The sequence below is a fragment of the Leptinotarsa decemlineata genome, unplaced genomic scaffold (genome assembly GCF_025532065.1).
Source record: "Leptinotarsa decemlineata unplaced genomic scaffold, Ldec_3_MD MMD2_tig00000035_RagTag_RagTag, whole genome shotgun sequence".
NCBI lineage: Eukaryota > Metazoa > Arthropoda > Insecta > Coleoptera > Chrysomelidae > Leptinotarsa > Leptinotarsa decemlineata.
In genome coordinates, this window is record NW_027412540.1 from 20,523,181 (window position 1) to 20,543,551 (window position 20,371).

Genomic DNA, 20,371 nt, shown 5'->3' on the forward strand with positions numbered 1-20,371 from the left:
AGTCAGCTCTTCCATGGGATTTCTTGAAGTGAAGGAATTTATTTTGAATGTTCTCAATTTTCTGCAGTGAAAATTGACCCTTCCCATACCGTTGTTTGATAGAAACAAATATTTTGAAATCGATTTTTTTGCCTTATTACAAAGTTCAATACGCAGTTTGCTAAACGCACAATACCTAATAAAAGATCACCTATTTATTTAAAATTCAATGAGTTGTTTTGAACGAGTCAATGACATAATGCTACATTTCGTGATGTTGAAGCTTGATTCATGAACATAGTCTATATCCTTTTGTAATTTCCTGCATTCTCCCACATTATGAACTCTTCTTAATATTTTAGGATTATTTGCAAAAAGCAGACAACCTGAATGTGTCGATATTGATAATTCAGAATTTGATGGACTGCATCGGTGAAAAAATGTGAGTCTACACAATTTTAATCTAACCTAAATAAAGTTAGTCCCACATTTTTGGTGGGCTGAAAACCAACATAGCCGTGTTCTCCTCAATGGTTTGTATAGAGATGTAGAGGTGGACATTCGTTCCCTTTCGTATTGTTCATACCAGTTGTAATAACCGGCTGGCTTCCCAGACTTGAACCTCAGGGATTTCGAAATTCAGTTTCTGCCTTGGTGCAGAAGAGTTTGGCTGTCGATCGTCGTTGCTGTGTCGTCGAATTTCGAGCAAGTGAAACAAGGGTGTTGAGAGCTGCATTGTCTCAATGTTATAAAAGTGCTGCATTGTCTTAATGTTATGAAAATGTTTGTTACGTGTCTCATGGTCTCTGATCAAGAGCGGATTTATGGGGGGTAATGGGATACTGTTCCCAAACAACAGAACTGCAACACTTTTGTCGACGTCTTTCAGGATTTAATTCCCAGAAATCTTGCTGAAAAACATGAAAACAATAATACTTCTAGTCTCTAATGATATCCATTCTGAGAAAGTATTATGATAATACTTTTGAATAATTGATTCATCTATTTGATGGAATTACTTCTGTCATCTTTTTCGCGATAGCTTGAATATTCAGTTAAGGGAAATTGAAATGTTAGTTACTATACTAAAGAACTCTGTAATATCTCAACTCATATCTTGTAATACACACGCTAGATGTCCTTTAGTGGATGCCTTTACCTTTGCAACTACCTTTACAAATTTTCTCGAAAATGTATAAAACTACTTCAAATTATCATATCCGCAATACATTCTCAATTAACTTTTTCGTCTCATCTGCCCTAATAATAAACAATGATTCATCGAAGGGCAGAACTGTCAATAAGCTTGCCAGGCCAAAGAGGATGGCTGTCTCTAAATACAATCTTATTTTCAGTTTTTATTTGTTGTTTGATAATATTGATAATAATTACCACATGACATTATTAGATATGTTGAAAATTTCATTGTGGAGGTTAACATATTGTAAATAAGGAATGCATATACATTCATTATGAAATATTACCACTAGGAAAATGCGTATTGTAGGTTGCATAAATCACACCAAAGAAAACGACAGATAATAGGCGATAGGTCTATAATGTATAAAAGTGAGGTTAAAAGAAATAAAAATGTTTGTTTCAAAAATTTTTCAAAATTGGAGAACGCTGATAGGGCCTATTAGCTCAAATACAATTAGATCTTTTAGGTCAACATTTAATTGTGATGCAAATATTCTGAAAAGGAATTTAACAACCATCTGTGAAACACGTTATAAACCATCAAATATTTGCAAAACCTCTTCACAATTAGTTCATATCACTAGAAATTATGCAAAAGGCAAAGACAAAAAAAAGGAAAAAGGTGAATTTTCAACTTCAGACGTACTATCTGTATCTGTAGAGTAGGGAGGGTGAGTGTAAGCCCACGCACTTAGGCCACATGTAACCCATCGAACATCCTCCCGAGGAGTTGTCCTCCTAGGTCATTGTCCATCCTGGTCTTTCCAAGAAGGTGGACAGGTCGCTGGGAGACATCTCCTTTATATAGACAGGTGTAGACCAAGCCTCGCCGAACACACACTCTCTTATTGACGATAACTCCAGGCACTCGCACAGGACATGCCTGACAGTTTCATCTTCCTGTTCACACATCCTGCATAGAGGTGTGTCCACTAGCCCCATATTATGAAGGTGTTTCCTTAGTTGACAGTGGCCAGTCAGAAATCCTATTGTAAGGCGTAAATTTTTCCTGGTCATCGCCAGATATTTCTTCGGCGCCAGCTTCCCAGGATCGCCCAAGGTGATCCTGGTAAGATTACATCCTCTGATTTCATCTCATCTCTTAAAGGATTAAGCATGGGTGTAACATTTGACTAGTTCCGCAATTGTCGAAGTCATCAGGCCGTGGGTGCCACTGGGTCCTAAAATTCTTAGTCCAGCCGCTTTCTTGACTAAAGAGTCGGCAATGTGATTACCTTTACTCTTGTCGTGTCCTTTAACCCACCTCAGGATAATGTTATTATCTACCGATGCTTTGGCTAAATCTTGGTGGCACTCTAGTATTAGCCCTGAGGTGACACGCTGTCTGTTCAAGGCTAATAGTGCTTGTCTGCTATCAGTGCAGATTGTTATGTTTTTTCCAGAAATTCCTTTCTCGTTTATTTCTTTTGTGGCGATTGAGATACCAGCCAGTTCTCTTTGGACCACGCTGGTATTTCTTCCCATTCCCCACTTAATCCATAGGCTTAGTGACCTGGAGTACTAACCATTGATTTCAGTAACTGAAATTATTCATTTTTCATGAGTTACTTCTGATATATTTACCCTTTCAAAGTAAAAAAAAAATATCAAATCAAAATTGAGACAATTTGGGTACTTTTAGATCTGAAAGTTCAACTAAACATATATGTCGCTCTCTATAGCTATCTAGTTTTCGAGTATAAGTGAATCTTTCCATTTTTTGCCATTATATAAAAGTATTCTCAAAATGTTGCAAGACATCTTTCATGAAAACGTTTCCTTCAACATGTTTATTGTAGGTAAAGGTAAAGTAGAAGTAAATGAAACACAATTATCAGAAGTGATAAATGTATCCTCCATGAAGTCACAAATGCAAAACGTCATAGAACATCTGAAGGATGATTTTATAAAAAACTTGTCTTTACGTTCTACAACAGGTGAGTTATGAGAGGCTGACAAGTCTGATAATTATTAAATTGTTACATTTCACTCCAGGTTCCATTGAATTGTTGCCTGTGAAATTTGAGGAAAAAGAACATACCTTGCAGGAACTTGCTCAAATTGTCAGAAAAAATCCCAAAACTCTTGTAATAAATATGTCAATATTTCCACAAGCTATTCCAGCAGCACTGAAGGCTATAGAAACCTCAGGAATGAATTTGAATCCACAACAAGATGGTACAACAATTTACATACCAATACCCAAGTAAATAGTCAGTCCAAATTAAGGAACTATTTTATCCAATTTACCACAGTTCATAGAGAAAAGTTCTTTGAAAAGGAAAAATTGCACATATTTGTTTAGAATTCCACACTTTAAATTATATTGAAAGTATCAAGTATCAAATTTTACTCAACTTTTCAACAGACTCAAAATCTGAATTAGAAACGTAAAATTTACCAGCACTAGAAAAATTGGAAAATTCAAGAGTAATCCACAAAGTGAATTGATGATTATTTTCTAATAGAGTGGAAGCCCATGCTAACTTTTTTGGGATTCATATGATATCTTTCAAAAATATGATTTTTATAGTACAGAACAGAAATTATATAGTATAGAAATTTTCAGAAAAGTAAAAACGATAACTCAAATGGGGGAAGGTTTATGCCAAAAGTTTTGGTATGTCTTTCATAAATTAAGATATTGGTTACGAATTATTCTTTCCTAACCAATCTCCTTACAGAAAAATAAGTAAGGAAAATGGGATAAGTTACCTGTATATACAAAGGTGATACATTCCAGAATGGCTTTTTGGGAAATTAGTTTTTTCTATCAAAACAGGTTATTTATTTGGCCATACCAAATATATTCATGGGTTCATCAGCCGGTAAATGTGACATCAACCTCCTGAGTTAGGGTTCAAAGTCATTCTTGTGGAGTCAATCTTAGATTCACCGTCATATAAACCGACCAATTTGTACTCGTACTTTATGACCAATAAATGATCATTTTTTATTTTCAAAATAATTCTACAAAAGCAATACAGAAACTTGTTACCTATGTAAAGTTATGAAAGCTGTACATAAGTTTTCAGAGATTTTCTATTTCTCCATAAATTTTTGTCCCTTTATAAAATGTTTCCATACAATCTACGAAGTTGAGATTATTCTGCCATTTGTATTTTAGCCATCTTCAATTTTATAGTACCTATCTGTGAAAATTGATTTTGAACAGAAAATAATTCATATTTGTCTGAGAATATATTTAATCTATCAATCTGTAAAAATTGTCGATCAGTATGTATTTGGATATAAAGTCTTTTATTTTCTTTATGCAATTTTTGAATTTTCCCTTATCACTAGTATTTATATTTTATTCAGTATCATCATTTTCAAAAACTCATTTTCTATATCACATAATAAGTACAACTAACTACATCGGGACTTTAGCAGAATATTTCAAAATTATGTAGTTGTATAGCTTTCAAAATTATTACACATGTCTGGTATAATTCATTTTTTTTCAATTCAGTGCAATCAAATGATCTCATGAGTATTAAACCTCATCAGTATTTTTGAGGAGACAGAATGTATGATATTATATAACCAACACAATTTGTATATATGACATTTGAAGGGGCTTCCTCCTTCCCATGTAATAGCCTACGGTTGCACACACACAACCGAAACTTTTTCCTGGAATATGGAAAACTTCATTCAATCCAAAAGTTCTCAATTTATTTGGAATACTTAGTTGAATGATGTTTGCCTATTTTCTACAGGCAGCAACTTATGAACTGAAGTCAATGCTAAAAGTACCACAGCATTCCAAATATTTGTCACCAACTCAGTGGAAACAGTTGAATATTATCCAGTAGAACTGGCTGATTAACATGTTTCAGAAAAATGTCAATACTTCTTTGGTCAGTCACTGTTAACAAACTGAACAATTCCACCATAAATTTCGTTGATGATGCAATCAAAAAATTATCCAATATGCCTCTTTCAAACATTTTCAAATTATTTAATTTGGTTCCAAAACTCTATGGAAGGTGGTTGCTGCAAATTAATTTTAATTTAACAAATATTTTTTTCCAGAGTAACAAAGGAACATCGAGAAAATCTTGCAAAAAATGCGAAGCAGTTATTCACAAAATGTAAGGATGGAATTAGAGATGTCCAGATAAAACATGTTAAACAAGTTAAACGAAAAGAAGGCCTTTCACAAGATCTTGCAAGAAGTGTTGAAGCTCAAATCATTGCAATAGCTGATGGTTTTATAAGTGAAGGAGAAAAAATATATGAAGCTAAAAAAGAGGAACTAATTGGAAAGGATTAACTGTTTCTTGCAAAATTGATGAATCAACTATATTAATGCAGCTAGACCATGATTGCAATAAGCTAAGTTCAAATCGATTGGACTGCCAGTATATAAAAATGCATACCTCTTATCAAAACAGAGTGTATCAGTGGCTTTTATTTTCTCAGTTTGTTCATTGTAATATATTCATTCATTATAGAATGTATGTCCTATAAAGTGTATGTAATATTTATTATATCCTCAACTGCCACAATTATGATCTCAATAACAAACAAGCAAGCAAAGAATAAAATGAAGTAATTTAAATTCATATAAAGATGATTCTTGTGGAATGGTGTATCCTATACTTTTCCCTCGATAATGATTAGAGGTAAAACTCAATGCAGTGCAACTATCTTCTTTCCTACAGTCCAGTACTAGTATCTTAATAATGGGAAGAGTTGTCAACAGAAAATAGTATATAATAAATTGGATGCTCTAATATCAACTTGTATATTCCTAAAATACCAAATTCACGTTATGGTGACTTTCAAACAGAATAAATTAACATGGTCGGTCATCCCTTAATCCTTTGTATTTTTGTCGATTTGAACCAAGATGCATTTGGACCCCCACTTCCTTATGTAAAAATATTTTCAAAAACTCTCAACCTACGGCACTCTTGCTAAATCAATGAAGATTTATATGTATACTAGGACTTCTAAATGAAGTACATACATTTATCTACTTCACCCAAAAAAATTTCAAGACAAAAAATCGTTAATCATTTTACTAGTTAGCTTACTTTAACCTATCTAATGATAACAATCCATCTTTCAGTTGATTGAGGATGTAATTAAAAATTAAATGCCAGCAAGCAAGTTTAATAGATTGAAAACAAGACAAATTGAAATGAATGGAAACAAGTGAAAAATATTATAAATATCCTGCCGTGGCTGCCTCATTTAAGACAAGACAGCCACGGCAAAAGCCCTTTATACTTATTGGAAAAAAAAAAGAAAAATTGATGTTTGAAAAAATACAATTCTGAAATGTTTATTCTGTGGTATCCATTGCTGTTGTTGGCACTGGGTCTCTGGGCCCTTCGTCCCCCGTATCTTCTCTCAGGGGATCGGCTTGCTGAGCCTCAACACCAGCTCCTCCTGCCCCACCACCTCTTCTTTCCTCTCCCTCAATCAGGGCCAAATATGGAGCCGTTTCATTTTCTTCCAATATTTGGAAAGGCTGTCCCTTACCAACATAACCAATCGCAACATTTTTTGTAGTCAAGTCTACCTCTGGGGGCAAGGTATCTCTTAAGGCACGTAAACCGTGTTTGACGAGTTGCTCCAGGGAACAGGAAGGAAGTTCATCTAGGTGTTTTTCGAGGTAAGTTCTCGCACTTTGGGACCTAGCACCTATTGACATAGCTTTGCAGTCATAAAAGTTGGCTGACGGACATGTTTGATAGATATGAGAACCTGACTCATCATAGCCAGCAACTAGAAGACCAACTCCAAATGGTCTACGGTCATAGCGCTGAGTACAGTGCTGCATTTTATTACCTGCAACAAAATTATTTTATAAAAGCTTTCAGTGGAAACAGAGATGTGGAAAAACAGTTTTTTATCTACAGGCTGTTCAAAGGTACGTGTCCATCATTAAGATGAAATACTCAAATTTTGACATTGCCCCAAAGATCGACACTCTCAACAAAAATCTAGTAAAATAAAATAGTTCACACAAATGTCCACAATACTTTTAAAACATGATAAGGAAAAAGTTGGTGTTTGTTGGAGAGTTTTGTATTTTGTCAGATATTCGAAGATATTGTCAAATGTTAGGAGAATACAAAAGAATTCCAATCTTTTGGAAAATTTATCTAGATCACAAACCTGATATTGAAACATACATTGTATGAAAAATATATGCTTGGATAGGTATGAAATGAAATTGAAATAAACTTGAAATCAACAATAACTCCCGTTGAATAAATACCAAAAACATTCTTACCTAACGTGCTTATGAGTCTATTCAGAGGCATATGGGCATCTAAAGAATATTTGTAATTCAAACACTCATTCCTCATATATCGACTAAGGATCCTAGCATCTGCAGTGAGTCCTGAAATAGTTATTCCAATATGCTCGTCGATGTTGATGATCTTTTTCTGATAGGCAGAGAGCTCCGAAGAGGCTCTTTTAAGAGCAATGAGCACTGCATGAGTTTTACTTTTCAAACCTACAGTCGCTGAACCTAGATTAACGGCTTCCATTGCATATTCTACCTGATGAAGACGCCCCTGGGGGCTCCAGACGGTCACATCACTATCATATTGATTTCTAAACATTTTTGTAGTTTGAAATGAGACGCCGACAAGACACAAATTGAAAAATTGTTTGTAATGCTAGGCTAAACTACGTCAAATATCAAAAATCAAAGATGTAATGACAATGACAATGACACTCAATAATGACACTCGTTTGACAGTCGGTTTGACAGTTTGATCACATTTGTTTTGTCTAACAGTCGCAAGCAGTTACAGCTGCTTTTGAAAAACATCAAAGCATGATGGACTTCATTTACGAATGCTAATTTTATGAGAAGTATCAAATTGTTATTGAACAAAATTCATTTTTTTGTTGTGGAATCAGAGTTTTCGTTCACTATTTCTGGGACTATAATACTGCCACCTTCGACCTGTTTGTTAAAGGTTGCCATCCGTACTGTTGTACTGTTGGTTAAAAAAATCTCTTGATGTGAACTTGTTTCGAAAGAAAGTCGTCAAGAAAAGTCTTATCATAGACCAAGTATGTAGGGACAGTATGTTCGTTAGATCATTGTTTGTAAGAGATACATGAACTCTGTTTCCATATGTAAAGGTGCATTTGGTAAAAATAAAAACTCAATAATATTCAAAGAGATCGATGTTGCAAAATGTCGATGCATACCTCTCAAGGAAGTATTGAAGTGACATTCTGTAATCAGCATTCCCGGTAACACTGAATTTTTTCATTTAACAAAAATTGCCTCAAAATTCTTGTGGTGATACTATTGTTGACGAAAATAATTATTTAAAATTTCGAAGATAATACTAGATGGAAAGTGGAAATCGAAGAAGTTCTCAGAGTAAAATCATGTGATATTATAGAGCATCTGCCAATAACATTCCTCACGAAGTGAGAAAAGGTCTGATGTCTCTAGCGAATCGAGTGGATAATTGTCTGTTCAATATTGCATAGCAAGTCAGGTTTAATTTAACAATCTATTGTTATGAGCTTCCAATATTTACTTAGGAAAAAGGAAAACTAATTGGGAATATATACACCATATTTAGGTAAAGTTATCTTTCGTGTCAACACATAGATATGTATTGTATTTCCGAATATACTTTTCCATTTCTTTGCTAGTTTCGGATCCCATACATCTCGACACATTTTCGGATATATTATAATTATCACACTGATTCACTAAATAATAACTTTTAAATTTCTTTTATATGTCACATGTCACATGTCACAACAAATATTTGCTTGTTTTCGTGACTACGCGGTTCTTTTAGGCGTTGGAATTTCGAATTACGATTCCCAGGTATGATAGCGGCATCTATGAATGGAAAGATAAATTTGTTTGTCCCTCTCTGTTTGTGACTGTTTGCTCCCAACCCAACCTTTTTTATAACCTTTCATCTTTCCACAAAAGATGCCACTAGTAACATTCTTCAAAGAAAATATCAATAATGGTAATTTGAAATTTCAGGTAAATCATGCATTTTTACGAAAGCGCAAAAAGGCCATATATTTTTATTATTCGTGTCCCAGAAATGACGACTTTTGATCTTGAAATTACGACTTTAAATTCGAAATCACGACTTTAAAATCGAAATAACGAATTTAAACTCGAAATTTCGAATTTAATTTTGAAATTTCCAGATTGAAGTCGGAATTGCAATGGACTTGCGAATCAACACCAGACAGCTCTGATCTCATCAGTGGTACTCGGCTGAACCACAGAATAGTAATCAATGCCGAACCTCTGAACTGTACTGAAACCTGAAACATTGATAATAAAAATCAGAAATCACTGGGTTTGAAAATCACTTCATAATTCTTTGTGAGTATTATCAATTGACCTGGCATGAGTGTGAATGCTCAATATTTTTTATGGTAAAATTCAGCTATCATATGGTTATAGGATTTTTCATCAGCTCATCAAAACAACCAAAATGATACTGGAAGCGAACACTGTGATTATAGAAATATGAATCTTATCGTGCATATTATGAAGAATATCAATTTTCATTTCAGAGTAGTTTTTGGCAAGTTATTCAGAAGTTAAAATATAAGTGTTATTCAAAATTTACAATTGTATTTCAACTCTTGGATAGCTCGCTAAAATTGAGTTGAAGAAGAAAATAGGGAATAATTAATTTGAAAAATAAATACGCTATATTTTTTCGATCATTACAAAACATACGTATAAAAAACATGTTCAATTAATTTCCCGGGTTGAACCCTGAGGAGTAGGAAAATTTCGACCTCAGTGCACTGGTATTTTCATGAAAATCGCATCATAGTCGAAGCCGAAACGTCGAACTACCAAAAGCTACCAAAAACACAAGACGCGGTTCAATCCAGACTTTAAATTATACCGAACACACACATGCGACTAAATGAGCCAAAAAAGATAGCCTTTTGCATTTATCCTGCTGAGAATTCCGCCTTAGTGCGGCAAACCGATGAAGTATCATTATTGTTGTGATAGAGTGAGTACCTAAGTAAGAAGTCTCAATTGTGTTGACATTGAATATATAAATATCAGAGCAAGAATGAACTTTCATTTCTTAATTCACTACGGAAAAAGATACTACGTTAGTGAAACATGTGATATATATTTCATAAATGAAGTTTCTGGAGCTCAAATCGTAAAGTGTAGTTTATGAAATTACTATGGATCTTCATCAAGTAACAGCTGAATCAATCAGGTTGAAAAAATTAGACTGTATTTTAACGAAATTGATGCCCATACCAGGCTTACAATAATTAATCATTCATTTCAGTACCAGAACCACCCGTCAAAGACGGTTTTTCTATATGCAAAATCATCGAACCAACTACATGGAAAAACTGCTTTCACAAGATTACAAAGGAACTATTTTGAAAACTTCTCGTCCCTTGATATCACACATTTGACTTCTACCCAGTACAAACAGCAAGCAATTCGGAAGGTCAATTACTTTCAATACTCTTGAGTTGCCCCAGTTGCTAGTTTTAATTTGTCACACATTTGTTTTGTTTTTCTTTGTCCTTGTGTTTTTCCTCTTTTTTATATTCTCTATTTTTTATTGATATTGATTATATGCCATTTTGAATTGTATATGTTTCTGTAGGTTTACTTTGAATCTTCTTTCGGACGATATTCGTCTCGCCAGGAGGTGAAAACCCCACGACAAATATCGCCTCGATCTGGTGGTCGAGAAGGACTACATCGGGCTTATTAGCTTGTATGAGTCTGAGGGTGGGGAACGAATAGTTCCAATAAATTCGGCACGTATCATTTCCCACAACAGATTTATTATACCTTGAGCAATACTGGTGTCTTGATAATACAATAAAAGTGCCGTAAATGGTAATAGAACACTCCTAGAACCGCGTTATGACGATGGATATAAGTTGATAAATATGTGATGAATATAGGCCACAAATGTTTTTGCCATGTTCAGCAATAGGTTGGAGTAGACCTGCCAGGATGGTGTCTTAAACACCCTATTCTGCCGTAAGTAATGGGTATAGTCTAGGGGTTGCTGGTGGCAGGTGCAAGATCTGCCGTGAGGCACCTTAAACTCTCATAGAGTCGCTGTCGGTATGACCAGCATATGCGGTCTCGGCAACAGAAAGCGACTTGCTTTATTACCACCCCTAGCTCTTTTACAGTATCGATGAGACACCGGTGTTGCTCTACGCAATTCATTGTGGGGAAAAAGAAGTGCCAAATTTATTGGAGCTGTCCGTTCCTCACCGTCTGGCTGGTGGAGTTTTCAGCTTCAGGTATGACGGAAAGAGGGGAAAAAAGATAAAGTAGCGAGATTTTCTCTTCAAACTCCGCATACCCTCTCCAGATCACTCTGTCGAGATGGTTGTTCCGATTATTTGAGTCCTTGATGGAATAATGACCTCTAATCTGCAATCTCAAGATCACGTCATGTATTGGCCGGACAAATGCAGAAGGTTGTCATTCTTGGCGTATTGCTTCGCTTTGGGGCATATAGTTTTTTGTTCCAATGATTACTTACCCAACGGTGTGGGGAGTAGTAATTAGGTAGTAGTAATTAGGTGATAATGCTGGTGCCCAATATGTTGGGGCTTCGAGGACAGGGCTCGACCAGCTTAAACTTGGCAGACTGTCACTGTGTTGAAACCAGTTTAGGGAAAATCTGACATCAAAGGCACAGAGATCACTTTACTTCTGCGGTTATATGCATGATGCATGAAGTCATCCGCAACAACATTGAAGACGTTGGTATATCAAAGCACCTGACTGTTGCTTTGGTCAGGTTGATTGGGCTGAATTCAAAAACCGAAGCGGGGAAAACGGATGAAATATCGATATTTTCTCTTGGAACTCCTCAGACTTCATCCAGATATTTCTGTCGAAGTAGTTTTGATGATAATTGGAGTCCTTGGTGAAATGATGCTCACCCGACTCGCAATTCTCAAGATCATGCCGGTTTGCCGCACTAAGACAGAAATCCCAGCCAGACAAATGCAGAAGGCTGCCAATATGATTCAAAAACGTTAATTCAAGTTTGAGTCAACATACATTCAGTTTGAGATAGTGTTTTGAGGGGGGCCCTGCTATAAGCTTATGCCTCTTCAGGCATAAGCTTATAGCAGTACAGAAGTACTGCTATAAGACTGTAATGAGGAATGTTTCTCAATTTGGGTTATTACAGCAAATACAAGTTTGAACAAAATAAAGTTGAGTTCAATTCATGAGTTTTTCAAATTCACTTCGAAAAGTATTCAAATTGATGTTTCAAATGTTGGGTTTTAATTTTCAAAGGGATTTGTTTCTAATTCACATATTGGCAACAGCGCCTATATTAAGTTGAAATAATTTATACGTACCTAGATATCCTAATTTAAAAAAGGAAAATCATCTTTATAAATTAAGGTAAAATTTAAATTATAGTTCAAAATCATCTCCACAAGCCACATAAACAACAGTTGTTTTGTTATTTATTTATATAGAGGAAGATAGGTTAGGTGCACAAAATGTCATATGTCGCAGAATGTCTCGAAACTCGGAACATAAGTAAATAAAACAGCACGCTTCTGAAATATGTCGTCTTTGTTTGTCTCGTACAGGTAACAGATTCATTGTCCTTTATTAGCTATAACCGATGTTGCCAAATGGTGGAATAGAAACGAATCCGTTTAAATGTTGAAAGCATGTTGAGTATTTAAATAATTTTTTGAAGAAAAAGGTTGAAATGAAAGTTAAAATGCGTTGTTTTAGAGCTCTTTTATGAAAACTACTTTATTTTCGTCAGGAGGAACATTCCCCATTCTTGGTTCATATTTCTACTCAGGCCGTAGTTGGTTGATGATGCTATCACGCCCTTCGAAAGTATTGGAAATTCGTGGACAGGGTTCGACCAGCGTAACCTTTGAGGTGAAAAAATGATAATGAGTCACAGTGTATATATGTTTTACACACCATCCCCCTATTGAGTTCCAGCAACTTCAAAACTCAGACCTTGTATAACCTATTAATATACTAAAGAAACGGATGTTACAAGTCTATGTTATTTATAATAATGTAATGAAGAAATTGAAGTCTGAAAAAATATGAAATGGAATTTCTATTTCACAAATGAATACTCTGATTCTACTTCCATTCTCTGATGTTTAAATAAAAATCCATATAAGGGTCCGAGACAAGAAAGCATTTTACCGATGCTACTTAAAACCTGTAGATTTACAGTAGCTAAACCATTGTTCTTATTACTTTCAGCTTCACTTAGTTTGGGAAAATCACCCTTCATTTGAAAATCAAGTTATATAACACCAATTCTCAAGTCTGGTAACAGAGGTGACATAAATAATTTTAGACCGATCAGCATATTAAGTATAATACCAAATTACTTGAACACAGCGTTTGTGATAATATAAAGATTCCTTTAAAACAAGTGATTATCGACGAATAGCACGGATTTAGTGAAGGTAAGTCTACCAACACTAATGTACTGTTGTACACCCAGTATATTTTGACTGCTCTGGAAAATAAACAACAAGTGGACGTAATTACCGATTTTTCAAAAGCATTTGACATCTTGAACCATAAAGTTCTTTGTGAAAAATTAAAGGCAATTGGCTTTTTTCGGAGTTTGTTGAACTGGTTCTCAAGTTATCTTTGTAATAGATCACAGTTTGTGAAAATTAAAGGATTTATCTCTCACGAGATATCTGTTATCTCAGGAGTACCTCAAGGGAGTCACTTGGGACCTTTTCTCTTCAATATCATTGTAAATGATATCAAAGAAAAAATTACTCTCTGTGAAATACTGCCGTTTGCAGACGATCTGAACATTTTTGGAGCAATAGATTCGTTGCAGGATTGTGCGAAAATTCAAATGGACCTTAAATCTTTTTCTGATTGGTGTAAGATGAATGATATGGATGCCAATGTGGCAAAATGTAAAAGTATTTCCTTTTCAAAGTCATTAAACTTTCATACAGCTGGTTATAGTCTTGCAGGAAAGAAGGTGGAACGTGTACAATCTATACAAGATCTGGGTGTTATGATGGATGACAAAACGATGAAAATGTTAGCATTCATATGCAGATCAACTAAAGATTCTACCAACATTTTTTCTATTGAAATACTATACTTTGCATTGGTTAAATCAGTGATTGAGTATTGCACTTGTATCTGCGGTCTCCAACTTACTTCAACCACAGTTATGATATTGAGAAAGTTCTGAAGACATTTTTTAGATATGTTGCTCACAAAATGAACATGCCAGCTAGAAATCATTCGCTCTTTGAAATTCGCTCTACCATTGGATTGCTCAAACTCAGTACAAGACGGGCACATGCAGACATAATATTCCTACAAAAATTGTTGAACAACGGAATTTACTGCCCAACTCTTCTCTGTCAAGTCAATCTGCATGTTCCCCAAGAAGGGCATGTAACAACCAAACTTTCAGTCCCGACTTTCATAGGTGTAATTATGGAAAAACATTCTTCTCTGTCCAGAATTCTATCGAATGTCAATGGAACCAATATTGATTTTTTTCACATCTCTCAGAGCACTCTTAGATATACTCTACGTGGTATAGATTTATAAGACTATTTTTTAATCACAATTATATTTTAGTTTTCTCTATGTTGGTTGATTTATTTGATATATATATATATATATATATATATATATATATATATATATATATATTTAAGGTTGATATATTGTATACAAATTGGAGGTTACCCGTTGAGTGAATGAATAAATAAATAAAAATCTACAAAACGCATTGTCCTGGTAAGAGAAGAATTCATCAAAATAAACAATTCTACCACCATTTTAAATAACATAAATATCTGTTCCCGCGAAGATCGTTCCTAGCAAACATAAAACCCAGAATGGATCCAAGAAAGCGTCCCGAACGTCGTCTATGATCGACTAGCATTGGCGTCGACGATTTGGGGAGGAGCGTTGCGACGCCTGAGGGGATGTCTCCGCCCACCATTTGCCCTCGTGGGGATACAGAAATGGCGGGGTAAAGGAAAAGTCCGCCAGAGGGCCAGAAAATGCATGTGTAAGCTCTTCGTAAAAGTATATGGCGGATCGCTCATTCGATTGTTTAATACTTGATTACGTCAAAATAAACATTTAGTTTGTGTTTTCTGATTGATCGATTCTCGAGGAATTGCGGGGTGACAGTTTAGCATAGATAATGGGTAAAGTTTGATGTTTTAGACAGCTTTTCGCATTTTTTGACTGGCAAAGCTTTCAGCTGATACTGTGTTTGTTATGTTTTTGTTGGTTGAAATTATGGACGCATATCTTTCATCTGTTCTACGTCATACACAGATTTTGTCCTTACGTTAAAAACACTAGTTCAAACTGAAAGATGTTTGCTTTTTAGAAGAGAATAATTTTTGTTAAACAGAGCTTTTGGTTTTCTACTTCTCCATCTTTATACAAAAAAAAATGTGTGAATTTTCCAAAGAAAGAAAAAAAGCAACTAAAATCAAAGATAGTTAGTTCATGCATAGAAGTAATTCAATGTTTATATGGAGATAATTGTTTCGAGAGGCCTTTTTCTTGTAGTTTGTCTCTGGAAGTTACTTTTTGCATGATCTACATAGCTTTGTGTATAGATAATTTTTGTAATCAATTGCGTTTTTTCTTTTTTTGTGAGATTTCCATATTTTTTTGTATAAAGATGTAGAAGTAGAAAGCCAAAACTTTTCTCTCCCAAACATACTAGTCTTGTTAAAACGATACTGGTTTTATTCTAGGAACTGTTTCGCGCATTTACCTGCAATAATAAATGAGATGATATTACAATGATGTTCACACATCTGATGGTTTTAATTATTTTCCTTTCTATTTGTATAAAACATGTTCAGATGGCGGATTGTTATATTTGTGTTTTTGATGAATGACCTGCTACAAATGTGAAATTTTACATCACATATGAATGAATGAATTGACCTCACATAAACAAATGAACTGACATGTCAGATATATGACAGACTGAATTCGAACTTAATAGGTATAGAATAATTATTTGAAATTCACAAGAACTGAATAATTCACATTATATTGAAATCAACCAACTCAGTAAAATGTGAATTATTTGTCTAACGAAAAAATTATTCGTGTGGCGTTTTTCATAATATGAACTTTCAAGTTTTGATTAAATTTCTTCGTTTCCATAATTCTAACCTTTTCATTGACTCAATATGTTATTGTAGTCTTTCTCAATTCAGTTCCTATGTAAATTCATCCAATAACACTTTACATTTTAATTCTAAACAATAATTTTCCTCTCTTACGCCACCCGCTTCTGAGGATGAGAGACATAACACAATATAATTGGATATAAAATTATTACATTCATCTGCTTCAATCAGCCCTGTATATCAAAAAAAGCCTTTCTATAACTTCAACGTAGGGAACTTCGGGCATTTGAATGATATCGCGAATTTTTTCCTATATACACTGAGGACAGTGTTTCTAAAATGTTCTATATCATAGATATAATCATAACAAAATTATGTATCGAAATATGGTAAACATAAATCTGTGTTTCCCATTGGTATAGTGGTCATACTATGAAGACTGTCAGGGAAAAAAAGAAGATGTCATGAAAAATGGAAAATGTAGCGTAATAATATTGACTACTTAACATTTAAACTTTTGAGAGGCAGGTCAAAATTTCTGATTGACTTCGACTGCAACTTCTATATAACCAAATAGAAACCAGAATAACTTCCGATCCCAAACAAATCTAGCAGTTTATAAAGCCGAAAAGAGCGGTTACACCACAATCAATGCTATAAATAATTCTGGCAAAATACTTTTAACAGACGGGCAGAAGATATGTGACGTTTTTTCAGAGTTTTTCCCTTCTTCATTTAACCCGGCAATAGGTATGAATCAACCAGATACTAATAGATTAACCGATAGCTTTACAGTCCTTATTACATCCCTGAAAATACCATTCTGAGAAAGATACTGGCTCTTTCTCAGAAATCACCTGGCGTGGACTGTGTACCCACTTGCGCTCAAGAAATGTCTCACATCCTATTTATTTTATTCAATGAGTCTATTAAAGAAGGCTCTTTCCCAAAAATATGGAAAATTGCACTTATAGTTCCCATCTCCAAAAGTGGTCATGAGTTATTATGTGAAACTCTGCTTGATTTCCAAACTTTTCGAATCAATCATTTGTGACTTCGATGTTGGATCCTCAATCAATAATGAACAGCATGGATTTGGAAAACATCGCTTAATTGAAACCAATTTATTTATTTACACTGAATATCTCTTAAAGAGCATGGATAAAAACCAAGGCATTCGACAAAATAGATCATGCAATTTTACTCGACAAGCTGGCGGAAATCGGTATACACGGTGATCTGATAAGATCTGATAAGTTGTATATTACAAATAGGTCTCAGCCAGTCACTCTGGGAAATTTAGTTCTAGATTAATCAATATCACTTCCGGAGTCCCTCAAGGCTCCGATCTGGGGCCTCTCCTTATCAACATTTATATTAACGATATATCTAGTTGGTTCTCCTGCTGCGATTTTTTAATATATGCCGACGACTTGAGAGTATTCCATACTGTGACATGTTCCAACGATTCACTCCTCATTCAGAACGACATCAATAATCTTGTTATATTCTGCGAGAAAAACTCTTCATTCCTTAATCTTAAAAAATACTACGCTATTACATTTATAAGAAACAAAAATATTTACCACCACCAATATCACATAAACAAACAGCAACTAAAGAAAACATCCGATGTCAAGGACTTAGGAGTATTATATGTCTCTAAGCTATTATTTGACTCATATATTAACTATATTGTAAAAAAGCCAACAAAGCTCTTGGATTTCTGATCAGGACTTGTCACGACTTCCGTAATACTAACTCTGTTCGTACACTTTACATGGCTTATGTAAATAGCCAGCTCAGTTCTGCTTCAGTTATTTGGAACCCCCCGTGTATCTCGTATATTGAAAGACTTGAATCTATACAAAGCAAATTCGTCACCTATATCAATAGAAAATTCTTTAATAATCTCAAAGATCCATTACAAATTAAAAACAACTCAATCTGATATCTTTGGCGGATAGACGCCAAATAGCTGATATTAAGTTCCTATGTAAAATGATAAATAATTGTTTGGACAGCAGTTTTATATTGAACCAACTTATGATAAATGTACCTCTGTATAATACCAGAATATAATATTCATTCCAAACAAATCACAGTAGAACTAATTAATATTTGAATTCTCCCCTAATTAGGTGTTGACTTCTTTTCTAATTTCCTCGCAACCTTCACCACATCTCTCAAACGTTCATACAATCAGCATTTTCATATCTTACTATTGTAATTGGAACTGCACTGCACTGTTCATAACACGATATTGCATATTATTTATAACAACCAAATCATTTATTGTTATTTCCACCTCCTCTTTTTGGGTTTGTCCTGTTTTATATTCCACTGAAAATAAATGAAAATAAATAAAACAATAGTTATTTATGTTCAATAGATATCCATTTCATGGGTAATAATATTCTTCTAATTGAGTGAAAGAATGTGCATTAAAAGTTTTATTGAAATTTTCAATTCATTAACAGTAAGAAATACAAACGCAAAACAAATGAGTTTGTGTCCAAATGTCAACACTTCCTGTGTGTTTACAACTCCTGTGTCAAATATTCACCCGGTGACGAGAGCTTAATTGCGTTCTAAACACAAAAAGTTCGGGCTCATTTTCAACACCATTCAACATGTGAAGCGACTTTGGCGTCATATCTGTTTTGAAAATATGGTGGAGACACCTGGAGAATGATATTTACTTTAGAAATGATATTCGACTCTACTTCTGGATTTCTTTAATGCTAATATACAAAGGGTTTTATACGGTGTCTTATAATTGTGGTGAATTCAGAACTAATTTTATGATAGAAGTTATTACAAAACAAATACGAAAATGCATTGTTATTAACTCACAGATTATTGGATTTTTCTGAAGAAATCTTTTTTTGTATCAACATTGTAAATAACCGTTGTCAATGACTTGACAAATTGCAAATATCGCAAACAATAAGTTCTTGCTCTTTTGGTGCATAAGTACAGTAGTTGTTTTTATCCGTTTTTTGTTTTCATTTTTTGTTATGATTTCAAAACAAGATCAAGACAAGAAGTAATTTTAGATTTCTAGACAAGAGATGATTTCGAGACAAGAAATTCTATGTCAATACCAAGATTTCTTGTCAAGAAAACAACAAATCTTGAAATATCTTGACTAACAATGAAAACCCTAAAACGTATTTATTTGTGAAAAATATAATATATTTTAACGTAACATAACATACTTTAATTCACTGATTAGATACTTTTTTTTGCTAAAACGTTTTACAAAAATGAAAATTAAAAATAATAAGTGATATTTACCTAATTCTAGATTTTATTTTAAATAACAAATTTAGCACTATGCTTTAAATCTCAACTAACATTCTCTTTACTCTGACTTCGATTCATCCAATCTAAAATACTATTACTTCCACTTTCACTTGACGCAGAACATTGAAACTTGCTTCGATCAGGCACTCCTTAAGAAAACTCTCTGTCAAATAACATCCCATGCTTTGCTTTTAAGTGTCTTTTAACCCAAAAGTCCTAGGAAAACAGTTTTATTATGTTTTTGAAAACATGGTATACATTTGGCTAATTTATCATTTTTGTTTTTGCTATTGGTACTGGTGTCCACCTCAATTTCAAAAAAGTTACAGAAATTTTTCCAGTATCGTTCACTCATGGCAAAAAATAAGAAATAATTTTAATATAATTTACTTTTTATCACCAATATACACAAACTCGCATCAAAAATATAACGAAACCGGTACAGACTTCCACTTTGTGATATTAACCTAAGCGGATAAAGTATGCAACTGCACATCAATTTTGCGTTCGGTAATCACCAGACCGGGTTATCAAGAAATTTCAAGATCTTGAAATTTCTTGAGTCAAGACAAGATATAAGACGTCAAGAAAACGCCAAGACAAGAATTTTTTTAATTTCTTGATTTTTTTCGAGACAAGACAAGAATTCTTGTCTTGCTGACCCCCACATATTTGGACCAACTCTCGTCATTAGGTGAGCTCTAGTTAAAGCGGTACAACGGAGAGA

At 34.2% G+C, this 20,371-nt stretch overlaps 3 protein-coding genes across 4 annotated transcripts in view; 2 read left to right on the forward strand and 1 right to left on the reverse strand.

The window, feature by feature from the left end:
• The first annotated feature begins 1,395 nt into the window (after nucleotides 1-1,395).
• On the forward strand, nucleotides 1,396-6,648 carry mRRF1 (mitochondrial ribosome recycling factor 1). 2 transcript variants are annotated; one of them, XM_074172005.1, is made up of 4 exons: nucleotides 1,396-1,548; nucleotides 2,979-3,116; nucleotides 3,175-3,385; nucleotides 5,218-6,648. In XM_074172005.1, the coding sequence occupies exons 1-4, from the start codon at nucleotides 1,539-1,541 to the stop codon at nucleotides 5,456-5,458; spliced, it is 600 nt and encodes a 199-aa protein (XP_074028106.1). In that variant the 5' UTR covers nucleotides 1,396-1,538; the 3' UTR covers nucleotides 5,459-6,648. The 2 variants fall into 2 exon arrangements, with proteins under 2 accessions (XP_074028106.1, XP_074028105.1); XM_074172004.1 differs by having other exon boundaries at nucleotides 1,400-1,801.
• Nucleotides 6,288-7,866, reverse strand: LOC111511224 (Proteasome alpha6 subunit). Its single transcript, XM_023167241.2, has 2 exons — nucleotides 7,433-7,866; nucleotides 6,288-6,984 (listed from the first exon to the last, which is right to left on the reverse strand). The coding sequence occupies exons 1-2, from the start codon at nucleotides 7,767-7,769 to the stop codon at nucleotides 6,476-6,478; spliced, it is 846 nt and encodes a 281-aa protein (XP_023023009.1). The 5' UTR covers nucleotides 7,770-7,866; the 3' UTR covers nucleotides 6,288-6,475.
• A 7,387-nt stretch (nucleotides 7,867-15,253) lies between these two features.
• LOC111511713 (LIM homeobox transcription factor 1-alpha) overlaps nucleotides 15,254-20,371 on the forward strand; it is a 57,551-nt gene continuing 52,433 nt past the window's right edge. Inside the window, exon 1 of the mRNA XM_074172006.1 lies at nucleotides 15,254-15,384. Coding sequence (XP_074028107.1) covers nucleotides 15,381-15,384 — 4 coding nt within the window. The 5' untranslated portion in view covers nucleotides 15,254-15,380. The remainder of the gene's footprint in view (nucleotides 15,385-20,371) is intronic.

What these genes read in the sequence shown, in the direction of transcription:
- mRRF1 (XM_074172004.1), top strand. Translation starts at nt 1,570, where the DNA reads ATGTTTGTTTCAAAAATTTTTCAAAATTGGAGAACGCTGATAGGGCCT. An exon ending in GTCTTTACGTTCTACAACAG is followed by an intron (nt 3,117 to 3,174) that starts GTGAGTTATGAG and finishes ATTTCACTCCAG; the next exon opens with GTTCCATTGAATTGTTGCCT. An exon ending in ATTTACATACCAATACCCAA is followed by an intron (nt 3,386 to 5,217) that starts GTAAATAGTCAG and finishes ATTTTTTTCCAG; the next exon opens with AGTAACAAAGGAACATCGAG.
- LOC111511224 (XM_023167241.2), bottom strand. Translation starts at nt 7,769, where the DNA reads ATGTTTAGAAATCAATATGATAGTGATGTGACCGTCTGGAGCCCCCAG. An exon ending in TAGACTCATAAGCACGTTAG is followed by an intron (nt 6,985 to 7,432) that starts GTAAGAATGTTT and finishes ATTTTGTTGCAG; the next exon opens with GTAATAAAATGCAGCACTGT.